The sequence below is a fragment of the Macaca mulatta genome, chromosome 19 (assembly GCF_049350105.2).
Source record: "Macaca mulatta isolate MMU2019108-1 chromosome 19, T2T-MMU8v2.0, whole genome shotgun sequence".
NCBI lineage: Eukaryota > Metazoa > Chordata > Mammalia > Primates > Cercopithecidae > Macaca > Macaca mulatta.
The window spans coordinates 20,385,213-20,401,061 of record NC_133424.1 but is presented as its reverse complement, the minus strand read 5'-3'; the positions used below and the strand labels follow the sequence as shown (position 1 = coordinate 20,401,061).

The following is a 15,849-nucleotide window of genomic DNA, read 5'->3' as shown; positions in this document are numbered from 1 at the left end:
CAGGAAAGGAGAAACATGTTTTTATCTTCATGGAGCAGCTCATGGTGCCTGAATCTCTTCTGTTTTAAAGGACAGAAATGGGTTGACTTTTTCTTTTTCTGCCAGTTGATGTCATCCTAGCAGGTAAACATGTAATACTGACACCTTTAAAGGCATATCCTTCAGATGCAGGTGTAATTTATCCAGAGAGTCTCATCTGAGAATGAATTCCAGAGGAGGAGGAGGAAGAAAAAAAAGGCTTTTCTTCAGGTAAACGTGTGTCAGATGAAGAGCTGTGTCCACTCTTCCTCCTGGACTGCCATGCATTTAGTACTCACACACCTTTACTTCTCTACTTGTGTTTTTCCTCCCTAATGAGTTTGGTTTAACTACTTGTTAAAATTCTTATGATAGTCAAGGGTCTCTGAAAAATATTTCTTTCCTATATCTCAGAGACTTCTCTTTATTTGCTGCATCATAGCTTCTTATATGCCATGCAGGATTCTCAGCAATAATTTATGATCTGCAATTTTTTTTTTTTTTTTTTTTTTTGAGACGGAGTCTCGCTCTGTCGCCCAGGTTGGAGTGCAGTGGCCGGATCTCAGCTCACTGCAAGCTCCGCCTCCCAGGTTTACGCCATTCTCCTGCCTCAGCCTCCCGAGTAGCTGGGACTACAGGCGCCCGCCACCTCGCCCGGCTAGTTTTTTTTGTATTTTTTAGTAGAGACGGGGTTTCACGGTGTTAGCCAGGATGGTCTCGATCTCCTGACCTCGTGATCCGCCCGTCTCGGCCTCCCAAAGTGCTGGGATTACAGGCTTGAGCCACCGCGCCCGGCAATGATCTGCAATATTAAAAATGTGTCCTTTGTGGCGGTTGAACATAGAAAGATGTGGATACTCAAGATTTCTATTGGGGGAAATCTCTGGTCCTTAGTAAAGATGTAGAACATGTAATGTTGAGGCTCCATCTGTGTGTTCCATTAGCTCTGTGCACAATGTGATTAAGAAAATACGTATTGGCCGGGCGCGGTGGCTCAAGCCTGTAATCCCAGCACTTTGGGAGGCCGAGATGGGCGGATCACGAGGTCAGGAGATCGAGACCATCTTGGCTGACACGGTGAAACCCCTTCTCTACTAAAAAAATACAAAAAAACTAGCCGGGCGAGGTGGCGGGCGCCTGTAGTCCCAGCTACTGAGGAGGCTGAGGCAGGAGAATGGCGTAAACCCGGGAGGCGGAGCTTGCAGTGAGCTGAGATCCGGCCACTGCACTCCAGCCTGGGCGACAGAGCGAGACTCCGTCTCAAAAAAAAAAAAAAAAAAAAAAAAATACGTATTAAAATGGGATGGCATTTATTACCCAGAAAGTTCTGAAAACAATTATTAGGAGATATCTGCTCTCTAGGGTGCTAAGTGAAGGTCTCCATAAAACTGATGTTTCTTTCTTTTTCCTTTTTTTTTTTTGCTTTTGAGACAGAGTCTCACTCTGTCACCCAGGCAGGGGTATAGTGGCGCGATCTCGGCTCACTGCAAACTTCGCCTCCCAGGGTCAAGCAATTCTCCTGCCTTAGCCTTCCAAGTAGCTGGGATTATAGGTGCCTGCCACCACACCCAGCTAATTCTTGTATTTTTAGTAGAGACAGGGTTTCACCCTGTTAGTCAGGCTGGTCTCAAACTCATGACCTCATGATCCGCCCACCTCGTGCCTCCCAAAGTGTTGGGATTACAAGTGTGAGCCGTCGCACCCGGCCTAAAACTAATGTTTCTTTATGGTTAAATTCAGACTATAATTTTCTTTTTTGGGGGGAATATTTCAACAGTGATGCTGTGTTCTTCTGTGAGCATTAGCACAACATAAAAATCTGCCCTAGTGCAGTTAATGGTTAATAATTCACTTGGTTAAGCAGCTGTCTGATAGATTTTTTTCACTATAGAGTTATTTTTCTCTTTATTATTAAGTATCTTTATGCAGCTGATGTGCATAAACCATCATATTTAATCTGGCAGCTGTCCTTTCTTATTTTTTCCCTGCATATTTTTCTTTGATAAATGAGGGCTCTTTGTTTATAGGCTAGAAAATATGGGAAAAACACAGGCTCTTCCACTTAGTAAATGTTTGAAAAAATATCCCTCTTGGGCCAAAAACATTTGCATTACTGGTGTGTTAGAAATTCAAAAAATTGGCGGGCCGCGGTGGCTCATGCCTGTAATCCCAGCACTTTGGGAGGCTGAAGCAGCGGATCACCTGAGGTTGGGGGTTCAAGAGCAGCCTAACCAACATGGAGAAACCCCATCTCTACTAAAAATACGAAACAAAAAATTAGCCGGGCGTGGTGGTGCATGACTGTAATCCCAGCTACTCGGGAGGTTCAGGCAGGAGAATTGCTTGAACCCGGGAGGCGGCGTCTGGTGAGCTAAGATGGCGCCATCGCACTCCAGCCTGGGCAACAAGAGTGAAACTCCATCTATAAATAAATCTATAAATAAATAAGTAAATAAGATCTTCTGGGGAAAAAAAAAAAAAAAAACCCTGCATCTGCATAACAAGGTCTTCAGCTTATTGTACATATTAAAATTTGAGAGGTGCCTTCTAACTCAGCATTTCTGTCTGAAAAATATTCACAACTCATTCCGTATGATGTAAATATAGCACTCAAAAATGTACATGTTCGTGTTCATGGCCTTAATTTTATACTTTAGAAAAATATATGAACTGATGTGGATCTTGTGCTGCTCTTTTTTCTCAGAGTTAGAGAATATTTCTGTGTTGAAAACATTTTATTGGATAATTCTAATCCTATAAGTCAGAACCACTTCTCTTTACTCTCTAATTTCACCTTAAGTCAAATTAAAAATTCCGCCCATGGCCACTTGGTAAAAATATGTGTGTGTGTGTTTTTCAGGGACCATTACAATTTAGAGATGTGGCCATAGAATTCTCTCTGGAGGAGTGGCATTGCCTGGACACTGCACAGCGGAATTTATATAGGGATGTGATGTTAGAGAACTACAGAAACCTGGTCTTCCTTGGTGAGGATAACTTGAGTACCTAATTAATAATATACCCTAAAGGTTTTATTTCTCTTTTTTGTAGAATGTTTTTTAGTAATTTATTCTTTGCATACAAGAGTTTCAGATACTCTTTTTCTTTGCATACAAGAGTTCCAGATACCCTTTTTCCAGACATAAACTATTTTCAGAGTTTGTTCATTTAGAAAAGAATTTTTTCAAGATGTTTCATCTTAATCCAAACTTTCCACATTCCTGAGTTGAGCTTTATTCTTCACTCCAAATTAGTGGTAATTCCAGAAATTTAGTGGCATAAAATATTGTTGCCCCCACCTAAAAATCTAATTGCCACCACCAATTTTTGATTTTAGTAGTACCAGGTAGTAAAATTAAGAAACCTACAAACTGAAAGTATTTTCTAAATATTTAGAAATTTCTGTTATAGGCCAGGCGTGGTGGCTCACGCCTATAATCCCAGCACTTTGGGAGGCTGGGCAGGTGGATCACTTGAGGTCAGGAGTTCGAGACCAGCCTGACTAACATGGTGAAACCCTGCCTGTACTAAAAATGCAAAAATTAGCCGGGCATGGTGGCGCATGCCTGTAATCCCAGCTACTCGGGAGGCTGAGGCAGGAGAACAGCTTGAACCCGGGAGGTGGAGGTTGTGGTGAGCCAAGATCGAGCCATTGTACTCCAGCCTAGGTAACAAGAGCGAAACTCCATCTCAAAAAAAAGAAAGAAATTTCTGTTATAACTTAGTATTTTAGTATTTATTTACTAGAATATTTTATCACATCCTCTCTGCTGAGCACATTACTAGCTTGTAATTGGAGAATATGAGCAAGATTCATGTTATTTATTCTTAATAAAACAGGTATTGTTGTCTCTAAACCAGACCTGATCACCTGTCTGGAGCAAGGAAAAAAACCTTTAACTATGAAGAGACATGAGATGATTGCCAAACCCCCAGGTAGGTGTGAGTGAAAATGAACACAACAGACGACACAGATAAGAGGTCCCAAGGTCAAAGAGAAAGCGAGTCCTTAAAATGTTATATGGGAAGCTGTGTTCCCAAGGAAATAGTTCCTGGGCAGCTTTTTTTTTTTTTTTTTTTTTTTTTAAATTTTGCTCTTACAAAGAGGCATCTGTCTTATGTTTTTAAATTCTCTAGGGATTCTACTTTTCTTTCAGTGAGCTTCCTTCAAGTTCACAGTGAGAGCCAAAGTCCTCTTCATGACAGCTAACAGACTGCACAATCTGGCTGCTTTTCCATTGTTTTGGGGACACACAAATGATTTTTGAGAAACTAAGACCTTTTTAAGTTCTCGTTTTGCATCAGGTCTTAAATGTATATTAGCTTCTGTTCCACTTTTTTGTCCATTTTTGTTTTTATTACTATATAGTCTTGAAATATATAGCTTGAAATTTTAAGTATGATATCCTGCTTTGTTCTTTTTCCTCATGATTGCTTTGGCTATTCAAAGTTTATTTTAGTTTCATGTAAATTTTAGAATTGTATTCTCCATTACTGTGAAAAAAATACCACTGCAATTTTAATAGGAAGTTTATTGAATCTATAGATTACTTTGGGTAATATGGCACTTCAATAATATTTAATCTTTCAATCCATAGACATAAACTATTTTAAAATTTACTTGGATCTTCTCTGATTTTTTTTTTTTTTTTTTGTATTAACTCCTTGGTTAATTTTTTCTTCAGAAATTTATTATTTAATGCTATAGTAAATAAGATTTGTTCTTTATTTTATCAGATAGTTAAACTATGAAACCATAGATATACTTTTATGTTAATATTTTGCTAATTTAATTAGTGTATTTATTAGTTTAGACAGGTTTTAATGTACTATGTGTGTTTTTGTTTTTGTATTATACTTTAAGTTCTAGGGTGCATGTGCACAACATGCAGGTTTGTTACATAGGTATACATGTGCCATATTGGTTTGCTGCACCCATTAACTCATCATTTATGTTAGGTATTTCCCCTAATGCTATCCCTCCCACAACCCGCCACCCCACGACAGGCCGGGCCCAGTGTGTGGTGTTCCCCGCCCATGTCCAAGTGTTCTCATTGTTCAGTTCCCATCTATGAGTGAGAACATGCAGTGTTTGGTTTTCTGTCCTTGTGATAGTTTGCTCAGAATGATGGTTTCCAGCTTCATACATGTCACTGCAAAGGACATGAACTCATCCTTTTTTATGGCTGCATAGTATTCCATGGTGTATATGTGCCACATTTTCTTAATCCAGTCTGTCATTGATGGACATTTGGGTTGGTTCCAAGTCTTTGCTGTTGTGAATAGTGCCACCATAAACATACGTGTGCATGTGTCTTTATAGTAGCATGACTTATAATCCTTTGGGTATATACCCAGTAATGGGATGGCTGGGTCAAATGGTATTTCTAGTTCTGGATCCTTGAGGAATTGCCACACTGTCTTCCACAATGGTTGAACTAGTTTACACTGTGTAAACTAGTTTTACACTGTGTAAACTAGTTTACACTGCCACCAACAGTGTAAAAGCATTCCTATTTCTTCACATCCTCTCCAGCATCTGTTGTTTCCTGACTTTTTATTGATTGCCATTCTAACTGGTATGAGATGGTATCTCATTGTGGTTTTGATTTGCATTTCTCTGATGACCAGTGATGATGAACATTTTTTCATGTGTCTGTTGGCTGCATAAATGTCTTCTTTTGAGAAGTGTCTGTTCATATTCTTTGCCCACTTTTTGATGGTTTTTTTTTTCTTGTAAATTTGTTTAAGTTATTTGTAGATTCTGGATATTAGCCCTTTGTCAGATGGGTAGATGGCAAAAATTTTCTCCCATTCTGTAGGTTGCCTGTTCACTCTGATGGTGGTTTCTTTTGCTGTGCAGAAGCTCTTTAGTTTAATTAGATCTCATTTGTCTATTTTGGCTTTTGTTGCCATTGCTTTTGGTGTTGTAGTCATGAAGTCCTTGCTCATGCCTATGTCCTGAATAGACAAAATTGACAAAATTGGCCGGGCGCGGTGGCTCAAGCCTGTAATCCCAGCACTTTGGGAGGCCGAGGCGGGCGGATCACGAGGTCAGGAGATCGAGACCATCCTGGCTAACACGGTGAAACCCCGTCTCTACTAAAAATACAAAAAACTAGCCGGGCGCGGTGGCGGGCGCCTGTAGTCCCAGCTACTCGGGAGGCTGAGGCAGGAGAATGGCGTAAACCCGGGAGGCGGAGCTTGCAGTGAGCTGAGATCCGGCCACTGCACTCCAGCCTGGGTGACAGAGCAAGACTCCGTCTCAAAAAAAAAAAAAAAAATTGACAAAATTGTATAGTCAATATAGTTGGTAAACCATTCCTCAGCCAATGTAAAAGTACTGTGTATGGTTTTTTAAATATAAGATTGTATGATCTACCAACAGCATTTTACGTATTTTTCTGTTTCAGTGGATTTTTTTATTTATTTGACTAATTATTCTGCCACATCCAGTGCTAGATTAAAATAGAAGCATTGACAATGGGCACAATATAGTTTTGTATCGGTGTCTAAATTTGATGGAGAAAAACACCTCTTCAAGTTTTCCTAAACTGATTTTTTAGAAGGTAAAAAATCTTATTTTATTGGGCCCTTAACGTGATGAGATGCCCTCTGAATTTGTAGTGAAGAGGGATTGTAGATTGGTCACAAGGCTGCTGGGTCTGCACTATGGTCCACCTTTAGTTGGCTTGATACAGGGACTTGGGTAGTTGTAATTCCCATTTTATTTTTGGACAGACTGAATACCCTTCAGGACTTTGCTCTGTAGGGCAGACACTAGGGCATGTTTTTGCAGTCGGGTCTGCATATGGTGGGCCTTGTATCAGGATATGGATGAGTACGGTTTTCAGTGAGTACCAGAGAATATTTCCTCAGGTAACTGTATGGGTTTCTATATAGGCAGAACTGGCCATAAACTGTGGCTCAGGTAACTGAAACTGAGTCACTGAACTGTTTCAGGGACCACAGTAAAGGCCAAGGTCTGCAGGTCTGCCTACATGGCTGTAAATGGGTGCCTTCCTCCAGGTCTCTGGAATGGCAGGACCTCTCCCAGACTGTGGCTGGGAGGAGTTTCGCATAGTTTCAGAGTAAGTTCAGAATTCTCAGTCAGACCAAGTTGAGTGAACCCTATCTTGGTCTGTAGCCAAGAACAGGGGTCCTGTAGTTTCCCACCTGAATGAGGGCCTGCCTTCTGAATAGAACACTTCTCAATCTTAAGCTTTAACAGCGTTTCAGAACTCCCTCTCTGGATCTGAAATCTTACAGGCACTTATTTTGGAGATGGGGTCTTGCTACATAACGCAGACTGGTCTCAACATCCTGGCCTGAAGCATTTCTCCAACCATAATGTATCATGGAGCTGTCATTACAGGTGTAAGCTGGTAATGCCTGTAACCAGGCATTAGCCTGGTTCTCTCATAAAGGCATTCTGGTCAGGGATGGCTGACATTTTTTTGCTGTAAAGGGATATGAAAATAGGGGACTTTTAATCTTTTCATCTTGGTGAGGTCACTGTCCCTATACATTTTTACTTTCTGTTTTCTGTTTCAAATTTGTCTGTAATTTTAGATTCAGATGTTTAGGACAATACGCTAGAATTTGCATGGCCGGAAGTAAATTAGGTAATTAGTAGACACTCCATATTTACTAAAATAGTTACTTATAAATTTAAGTTTGCTGCAGGCAAAAAGGAATTACAGAATTTTCATCTACTTTCTTCAGCTTATATCTAAATAATAACATAGTTTATTTCCTAGTATTTGTTTTACATATCGGAGGGTCTAACCCCACTCTGCAAAATATATATATTTTTCTTTATTTAACAATATAAGTCTATTCTTTTCTTCTAAAGTTGATTACAGCAGTTTCATTTTGTGTAAGAATATTTAAAACATAAAAAGTAACACTAGTTTCTTTTAAATCATTATTTATTAAAAATTTCTCATTAGAATCTTCTATGTATAATGATACTGCATAGTCTCTGAAATTGTACTGCCACACAGTGCATGCCAGTGATTCAAAATACCCGCATTTAATGAGTACACCTGTAGACCTTTTTTTTTTTTTTTTTTTTTTTGAGATAGAGTCACGCTCTGTCACCCAGGCTGGAGTGCAGTGGTGCGTGTGATTTTGGCTCACCTCAACCTCCACCTCCTGGCTTCAAGCGTTTCTCATGCCTCAGCCTCCCAAGTAGCTGCAATTACAGGCATGTGCCACCATGCCCAGCTAATTTTTGTATTTTTTGTAGAGATGGGGTTTCACCATGTTGGTCAGGCTGGTCTTAAACTCCTGACCTCAGGTGATCTGCCCGCCTCGGCCTCCCATAGTGCTGACATTACAGATGTAAGCCACTGCACCTGGCCTAACAGTGTTTTTTAAAATGATAACATCAATGTTGCATACCAGATTTTATGAGTGAACATTTCTCTTATTATTGTTTTGAAGTTCCATGTTACTGTGTTTTTTTCAGAGTAGGTTTCTTTTCTTTCTTTTTTTTTTTTTTTAAAGACAGAGTCTCACTCTATCACCCAGGCTGGAGTGCAATGGCGCGATCTCGGCTCACTACAACCTCCACCTCCCAGGTTCAAGCGATTCTTCTGCCACAGCCTCCCGAGTAGCTGGGACTACAGGCGTATGCCACCATACCCGACTAATTTTTGTATTTTTAGTCGAGATGGGGCTTCACCATGTTGGCCATGCTGATCTCAAACTCTTGGCCTCAGGTGATCTACCCGCCTCAGCCTCCCAAAGTGCTAGGATTACAGGCTCGAGCCTCCGTCCCCATCCTTTTTTTTTTTTTTTTGAGATGGATTCTCGTACTGTCACCCAGGCTGGAGTTCTATGGCATGATTTTGGCTCACTGCAACCTCCACCTCCTGGATTCAAGCGATTCTCCTGCCTCAGCCTTGTGAGTACTGCTGGAACTACAGGTGTGCCATGCCCTGCTAATTTTTGCATTTTTAGTAGAGATGAGGTTTCACCATGTTTGTTTGTCAGGCTGATCTCGAACTCCTGACCTGAAGCAGTCCACCCGCCTTGGCCTCCCAAAGTGCTGGGATTACGGGTGTGAGCCACCACACCCAGCCATTTTTTTTTTTTTTTTTTTTTTTTTTGGAAGGGAGTTTTGCTCTTGTTGCCCAGGCTGGAGTACAGTGGCATAATCTTAGCTTACTGCACCCTCCACCTTCCGGTTTCAAGTGATTCTCCTACCTCAGTCTCCTGAGTAGCTGGGAGTACAGGCACGTGCCACCATACCCAGCTCATTTTGTATTTTTAGTAGAGATGTTACCATGTTGGTCAGGCTGGTCTCAAACTCCTGACGTCAGGTGATCCGCCTGCCTCCGCCTCCCAAAGTGTTGGGATTACAGGTGTGAGCCACCACTCCTGGCCTGAAACAGTTTTTTAATCCTATCTAGGTGAGTAGTCATAAAAATTCTCCTAATTTCAACATCTATTTATTTTATTTTGTGTGGGAGAAACACATAACAAAATGTTTTATCTGTCAAAAACACATAACAAAATTTATAATAAAATATTTCTAGGCCGGGCGCAGTGGCTCATACCTGTAATCCCAGCACTTTGGGAGGCCAAGGCAGGCAGATCATGAGGTCAGGAGATCGAGACTATCCTGGCCAACATGGGGAAACCCTGTCTCTACTGAAATACAAAAAACCGGGCATGGTGGCGCATGCCTGTAGTCCCAGCTACTCAGGAGGGTGAGGCAGGGGAATTGCTTGAACCCAGGAGGCAGAGGTTGCAGTGAGCCGAGATCTTGCCACTGTACTCCAGCCTCAGAGACAGAGTGAAACTCCATCTCAAAAAATAGTAAGTATATATATGTATACTGTTTAGTCATATTATGTTGACATTGTTATGCATCATATCACTAGAATATTTTTATCTTGCAGAGCTAAATCTCAATATACATTAAACAACTACCAATTCTTCCCATTTGATAGCACTTTTAAAGCACCACTTTTTCCGATTTCTAAGAGTGTAACTGCTTTTTTTTTTTTTTTTTTTTTTTTTTTTGAGACTGAGTCTGGCTCTGTCGCCCAGGCTGGAGTGCAGTGGCCGGATCTCAGCTCACTGCAAGCTCCACCTCCCGGGTTTACGCCATTCTCCTGCCTCAGCCTCCCGAGTAGCTGGGACCACAGGCGCCCGCCACTTCGCCCGGCTAGTTTTTTTGTATTTTTTAGTAGAGACGGGGTTTCACCGTGTTAGCCAGGATGGTCTCGATCTCCTGACCTCGTGATCCGCCCGTCTCGGCCTCCCAAAGTGCTGGGATTACAGGCTTGAGCCACCGCGCCCGGCCCCAGAGTGTAACTGCTTTATACATCTCATACAATCTGTCTTTTTGTGGCTGGCTCATTTTACTTTGCATAATGTCATCAATATTTCTCATAATAGTTGTTAGAGTATTTTCTGCTTTTTGAAAATTGAGTGATATGCCAGTATTTTTATATCTACTGATTTGGTGACAGAAATTTGCATTGCTTTTATCTGTTGGCTTTCAGTAGCAGTGCTGCTATAATTATGTGAAAGATGATATATGTGCTGCATTCTGTTTTGTTAGTCTACTTTTTCACTTTTATACTCATACCAAATTGTTTTAATTCTGTAGCTTTTTGATGTGTTTTGAAATCAGAAATTGTAATGCCTCCAACTTTTTTTTTTTTTTTTTGAAGATTGTTGGGTACTTTATTGCCTCTTTAGACTCCATGTTCTTTTGGATTTGCTGTTTTTATTTCTTCAAAAATGCAATGAGAAATTTGAAAAAATTGCATTAAATCTGTAGATTAAATTGAGCGGTATAGACATCCTCACAATATTATTTCCTTTTTGATTGTTTTTGAAATGGAGTTAAATTAACCCGCCTCAGCCTCCTAAAGGAGTGAGCCCCACAGCATCCAGCCCAGTTATTTGAACAAGTGCATGCTCAAGAGTGTGTTGAATCATTTCTATACATTTGTAAATTTATCAATTATTTATATTATTGTCTTATACGCTAATTCATTTTTGTCATAGAAAGTAACTGAAATTTCAGTTTTAAAAATGTGTTAAGACTTTGTTTTTGACCTAACAGGTGGTCTATAAAAAGGAATGTTGTATGAGCTATTGAGAAGGCTGTGTATCCTGATATTGTTGAGGAGTATTCTCTACACCTTCAATAGAAATAATTGTTTTTTACTGCCTTCTAGTCGTCTGTTCCCTTACTAATATACTGTCTTGTTTTATTATTATTACAGAAAGTGGGGTATTGAAATATCCTACTATAATTCTATTGCTCTCTGTTTATTCAGCTTTGTTAGTATTTGCTTCATATATTTGAAACCCCAGTTTGAAACACACACACAAAAAAATACACACATGGATAAACAAATTTGTCTCAGCCCAGCGCGGTAGCTCACGCCTGTAATCCCAGCACTTTGGGAGGCCGAGGCAGGCAGATCACAAGGTCAGGAGATCAAGACCATCCTGACTAACACGGTGAAACTCCATCTCTACTAAAAAATACAAAAAATTAGCTGGGTGTGGTGGCAGGTGCCTGTAGTCCCAGCTACTTGGGAGGCTGAGGCAGGAGAACAGCATGAACCCAGGAGGCGGAGTTTGCAGTGAGCCAAGATCGCGCCACTGCACTCCAGCCTGGGTGACAGAGTGAGACTCCATCTCAAAAAAAAAAAAAATCTGTCATAGGTTCCCAGTGAATTAATCTATATATTGTTTAATGTCCTTCTTTATCTTTTGAAGTTTTGACTTAAAGTACATTTTATAAAATATGACAGTTTTTGACTTAACATGTAGCTTGTGTAATATTATTTTGACCTCTTCTGCTCTCATTTTGTTAATATTTACATGAAATTTCTACTTCTCTCTTGCCACTTTCAGTCTTTTCTTGTCATTAGATCTCAAGTGACTCTTGTAAAAAGGCAAGTTGAATCTTGATTTTTAAAGTTTTTTAATGAACCTCTTTATTAAAAGTATGTCTCTCAATTGGAAAGATAATTATATATATTTAAATAGTTTTCTGAAAGAGAAAAACTTACTGTTAATAAAATAATTGTTTTGATTCTTGTATCTTTGTGTCTCATTTTCTCTTTTTTAAACTTTTTTGATTTTTGTATTGACATGCTTTGAGTTTTTTTCTTGCTTTCTTTTGTGTATCTATATAGATGTTTTCTTAGTACCTTGGGGGATTACCTAAAACCTCTAAAAGATCCAACAATATATTTTAATGTCGTAAAAAATTAACTCCGGTTGCATACAAAAATTCCTCATTATTACATCTGCCTTCAACTTTGTTATTGATTTTACTAATTATATCTTTATGTTGTCTATTCATTAACAGATGTTAATAATTTCTATACTTTTATCTTTTAAATTTTAGAGAATTAAAAATGTTTTCTGTACCATTATGATAAGAAATTCCATTTTTATGTATGTGCATATCTTTTCCAGAAATTTACATATTTTCATATGATTATGTGTTGTTTTCTTGCATTATGTTATTTTCTGTGGGAAAAAACTCCTTTCAGCATCCTTGATATATAGGGCATATGCAGTGCCAATATACTTTCTCAGCATTTGGTTATTTTGGAAGGACTTCTTTTTATTTGGTGGTACAATTTTGCTGATGGTACTATTCCCACTTAACAGCTTTTTTTTATTATTATAACTTTAATAACAATATCACAGTTTCCTTTTGACCTGCAAACATTTTTTTGATAAATTTATTATCTCATAAGACTGTGCTTATAAATGGCCATCATTTTTATCTTGCAGCTCCCAAAATTCTTTTCTGATCTGTGATTTTTGAAATTTTGTTTATATATGTGTTTGTTATAAATATATGTTTGGGTGTATCCTAGTTTGTTCACCTTTTCAGCTTTTTCATATTTACACCATTTTTTCTTTCTTTTAAGAAATTTTTCACTTAGTTTTTGTATTTTTTACTTCCACAATTTTTGTTTTCTATTTTAATATTTTTTGGTGTTATCCTCATTTTTCTGATCTTCAGTAATTGTCTGTGTTCCTATTTCACTTCGTGAATATTGTTCAATTTATTTTATTTCATTTATTTTATTTTTCCTGAGACAGAGTCTCGCCCAGGAGTGCAGAGCTGTGATCTCAGCTCACTGCAACCTCTGCCTCCCAGGCTCAAGCGATTCTCCTGCCTCAGTCGCCTGAGTAGCTGGGATTACACACGCCTGCCAGCACGCCTAGCTAATTTTTTATATTTTTAGTAGAGACAGGGTTTCACCACATTGGCCAGGCTAATCTTGAACTCCTGACCTCAAATGATCTGCGTACCTCTGCCTCTCAAAGTGCTGGGATTACAGGTGTGAGCCACCATGCCTGGCCTTTTTTATTTTATTTTTGAGACAGAGTCTTTCTATGTTGCCCAGGCTGGCAGTGGCACAATCTCTGCTGACTGCTTCCCTTCCTGGGTTCAAACAATTCTCGTTTGTCAGCCTCCCAAGTAACTGGGATTACAGGCAAATGCCAAGACCACTAATCCTGGCCTGTTCAATTTATTTGGAATTTTAAAAATTATACACTTTTTATTGTTGTGTTTGAAAATTTTATAATTTTTTTGATGGGGCCATGTCGCCCTAATATTTTGTATACATTGTAATCTTTGAGATTTGGACATTAACAAAAAGCTACCTGTTACGATCTTTATAATGTAACTCTGTCCTGGCATAGTCTGAAATCAGTTGTCTTGGCTCGAGATTCTGGGAATTTCTCAAACATGTTTTTAAGATGTATCTTGTCTAAAATTTTGTGTTGTTAAATCGGCTTATTCATATTTCTTCTTAATAATCAGTAATCACTTGCTTCACCCATTCCGTGTTTGGGATACAGCAGTTTCTTTGCTTCTGTAACATTTACCTTTAGACTCAAAGTGTCATTCCAACGTATATTCATGTCGTGGGAGACATTAACCAGTATCTAAAAAAGCCCCTAGAAGCCAGAAATAAAGATGTATGTGCCAATATTTTTCTTGTTTTTTAAAAAAGGAACCAGGAGTTGGCAATTTGCATTTTTGTGTGCATGTGTGAGACAGAGTCTTACTCTGTTACCTAGGCTAGAGTACAACGTCATGATCCTGGCTCACTACAATCTCTGCCTCCAGTTCAAGCAATTCTCCCTCAGCCTCCAAAGAAACTGATTACAGGTACCTGTTACCATGCCTGGCTAATTTTTTGTATTTTTGTAGAGATGGGGTTTCACCATCTTGGCCAGGTTAGTCTTGAACTGTTGACCTCATGATCCACCTGCCTCAGGCCTCCCGAAGTGCTGGCATCACATATGTGAGCTACTGTGCCCAGCCCACAATTTACTTTTAAAGGCACAATGTTATACTGGAGAGCAGGAAGAGCTGTGTTGGGTATAAGTAATAGACTTTTCCTTTTCTTCCATGTGGCTCTTTGCATTGTGGGGTCCTTCACACACTTAACTCATTTATAAATTTTTTACAAATGTATTTTGGTCAGTATGTTTTTGTTACACTTATATGTCCAGGAAGAAATTACAGCTTGTGGTATTTTGCTATGTCATCTTGCTTATGTAGTTTGTATAATTTTATAGATTAGATTTGTATTTATCTGAGTCTAGCAATTGAAGTAATGTGTTTTTATTTTTTTCTTTCAGTTATATGTTCTCATTTTGCCCAAGACGTTTGGTCAGAGCAGAGCATAAAAGATTCTTTCCAAAAAGTGATACTAAGAAGGTATGAAAAATGTGGACATGACAATTTACAGTTAAAAAAAGGCTGTGAAAGTGTAGATGAGTGTCCAGTACACAAAAGAGGTTATAATGGACTTAAACAATGTTTGACAACTACCCAGAGAAAAATATTTCATTGTGATGAATATGTGAAATTCTTGCCTAAATTTTCAAATTCAAACAGACATAAGATAAGGATAAGAGATACTGGAAAAAAACCTTTTAAATGTATAGAATATGGGAAAGCTTTTAACCAGTCTTCAACCCGTACTACATATAAGAAAATTGATACTGGAGAGAAACGCTACAAATGTGAAGAATGTGGTAAAGCCTATAAGCAGTCCTCGCACCTTACTACACATAAGAAAATTCATACTGGAGAGAAACCCTACAAATGTGAAGAATGTGGCAAAGCCTATAAGCAGTCCTGTAACCTTACTACACATAAGATAATTCATACTGGAGAGAAACCCTACAGATGTAGAGAATGTGGCAAATCTTTTAACCACCCCGCAACCCTTTTTTCACATAAGAAAATTCATACTGGAGAGAAACCATACAAGTGTGATAAATGTGGCAAAGCCTTTATTTCATCCTCAACCCTTACTAAACATGAGATAATTCATACTGGGGAGAAACCCTACAAATGTGAGGAATGTGGCAAAGCTTTTAACCGTTCCTCAAACCTTACTAAACATAAGAGAATTCATACTGGAGATGTACCCTACAAATGTGATGAATGTGGCAAAACCTTTACTTGGTACTCAAGCCTCTCTAAACATAAGAGAGCTCATACTGGAGAGAAACCCTACAAGTGTGAAGAATGTGGCAAAGCCTTTACTGCATTCTCAACTCTAACTGAACATAAGATAATTCATACTGGAGAGAAACCTTACAAATGTGAAGAATGTGGCAAAGCTTTTAACTGGTCCTCAGCCCTTAATAAACATAAGAAAATTCATATTAGACAGAAACCCTACATAGCAAAGAATGTGGAAAATCTTTTAAATGTTCCTCAACCCTTAATAAGCATAAGATAATTCATACTGGAGAGAAACCTGATGAATGTGGGAAAGCCTTTAACCAGCCCTCGACTCT

The 15,849-nt window shown here is 38.9% G+C and overlaps 1 protein-coding gene and 2 long non-coding RNA genes across 3 annotated transcripts in view; 1 reads left to right on the top strand and 2 right to left on the bottom strand.

Annotated features, from left to right (window-relative positions):
• Positions 1–15,849, top strand: part of LOC100427976 (uncharacterized) — a 29,796-nt gene that overhangs the window by 13,735 nt on the left and 212 nt on the right. The window contains 4 exon segments of the mRNA XM_077978558.1: positions 2,879–3,005; positions 3,859–3,954; positions 14,677–15,729; positions 15,732–15,848. Of these exon segments, the coding sequence (XP_077834684.1) occupies positions 2,879–3,005; positions 3,859–3,954; positions 14,677–15,729; positions 15,732–15,848 (1,393 nt within the window).
• Positions 4,692–5,979, bottom strand: LOC144336901 (uncharacterized). Its single transcript, XR_013409323.1, has 2 exons — positions 5,505–5,979; positions 4,692–5,466 (listed from the first exon to the last, which is right to left on the bottom strand). It is a non-coding gene; the product is annotated as an uncharacterized LOC144336901 (long non-coding RNA).
• Positions 6,436–15,849, bottom strand: part of LOC114674191 (uncharacterized) — a 31,562-nt gene continuing 22,148 nt past the window's right edge. The window contains exon 3 of the long non-coding RNA XR_013409301.1: positions 6,436–7,478. This is a non-coding gene — a long non-coding RNA (uncharacterized LOC114674191). The remainder of the gene's footprint in view (positions 7,479–15,849) is intronic.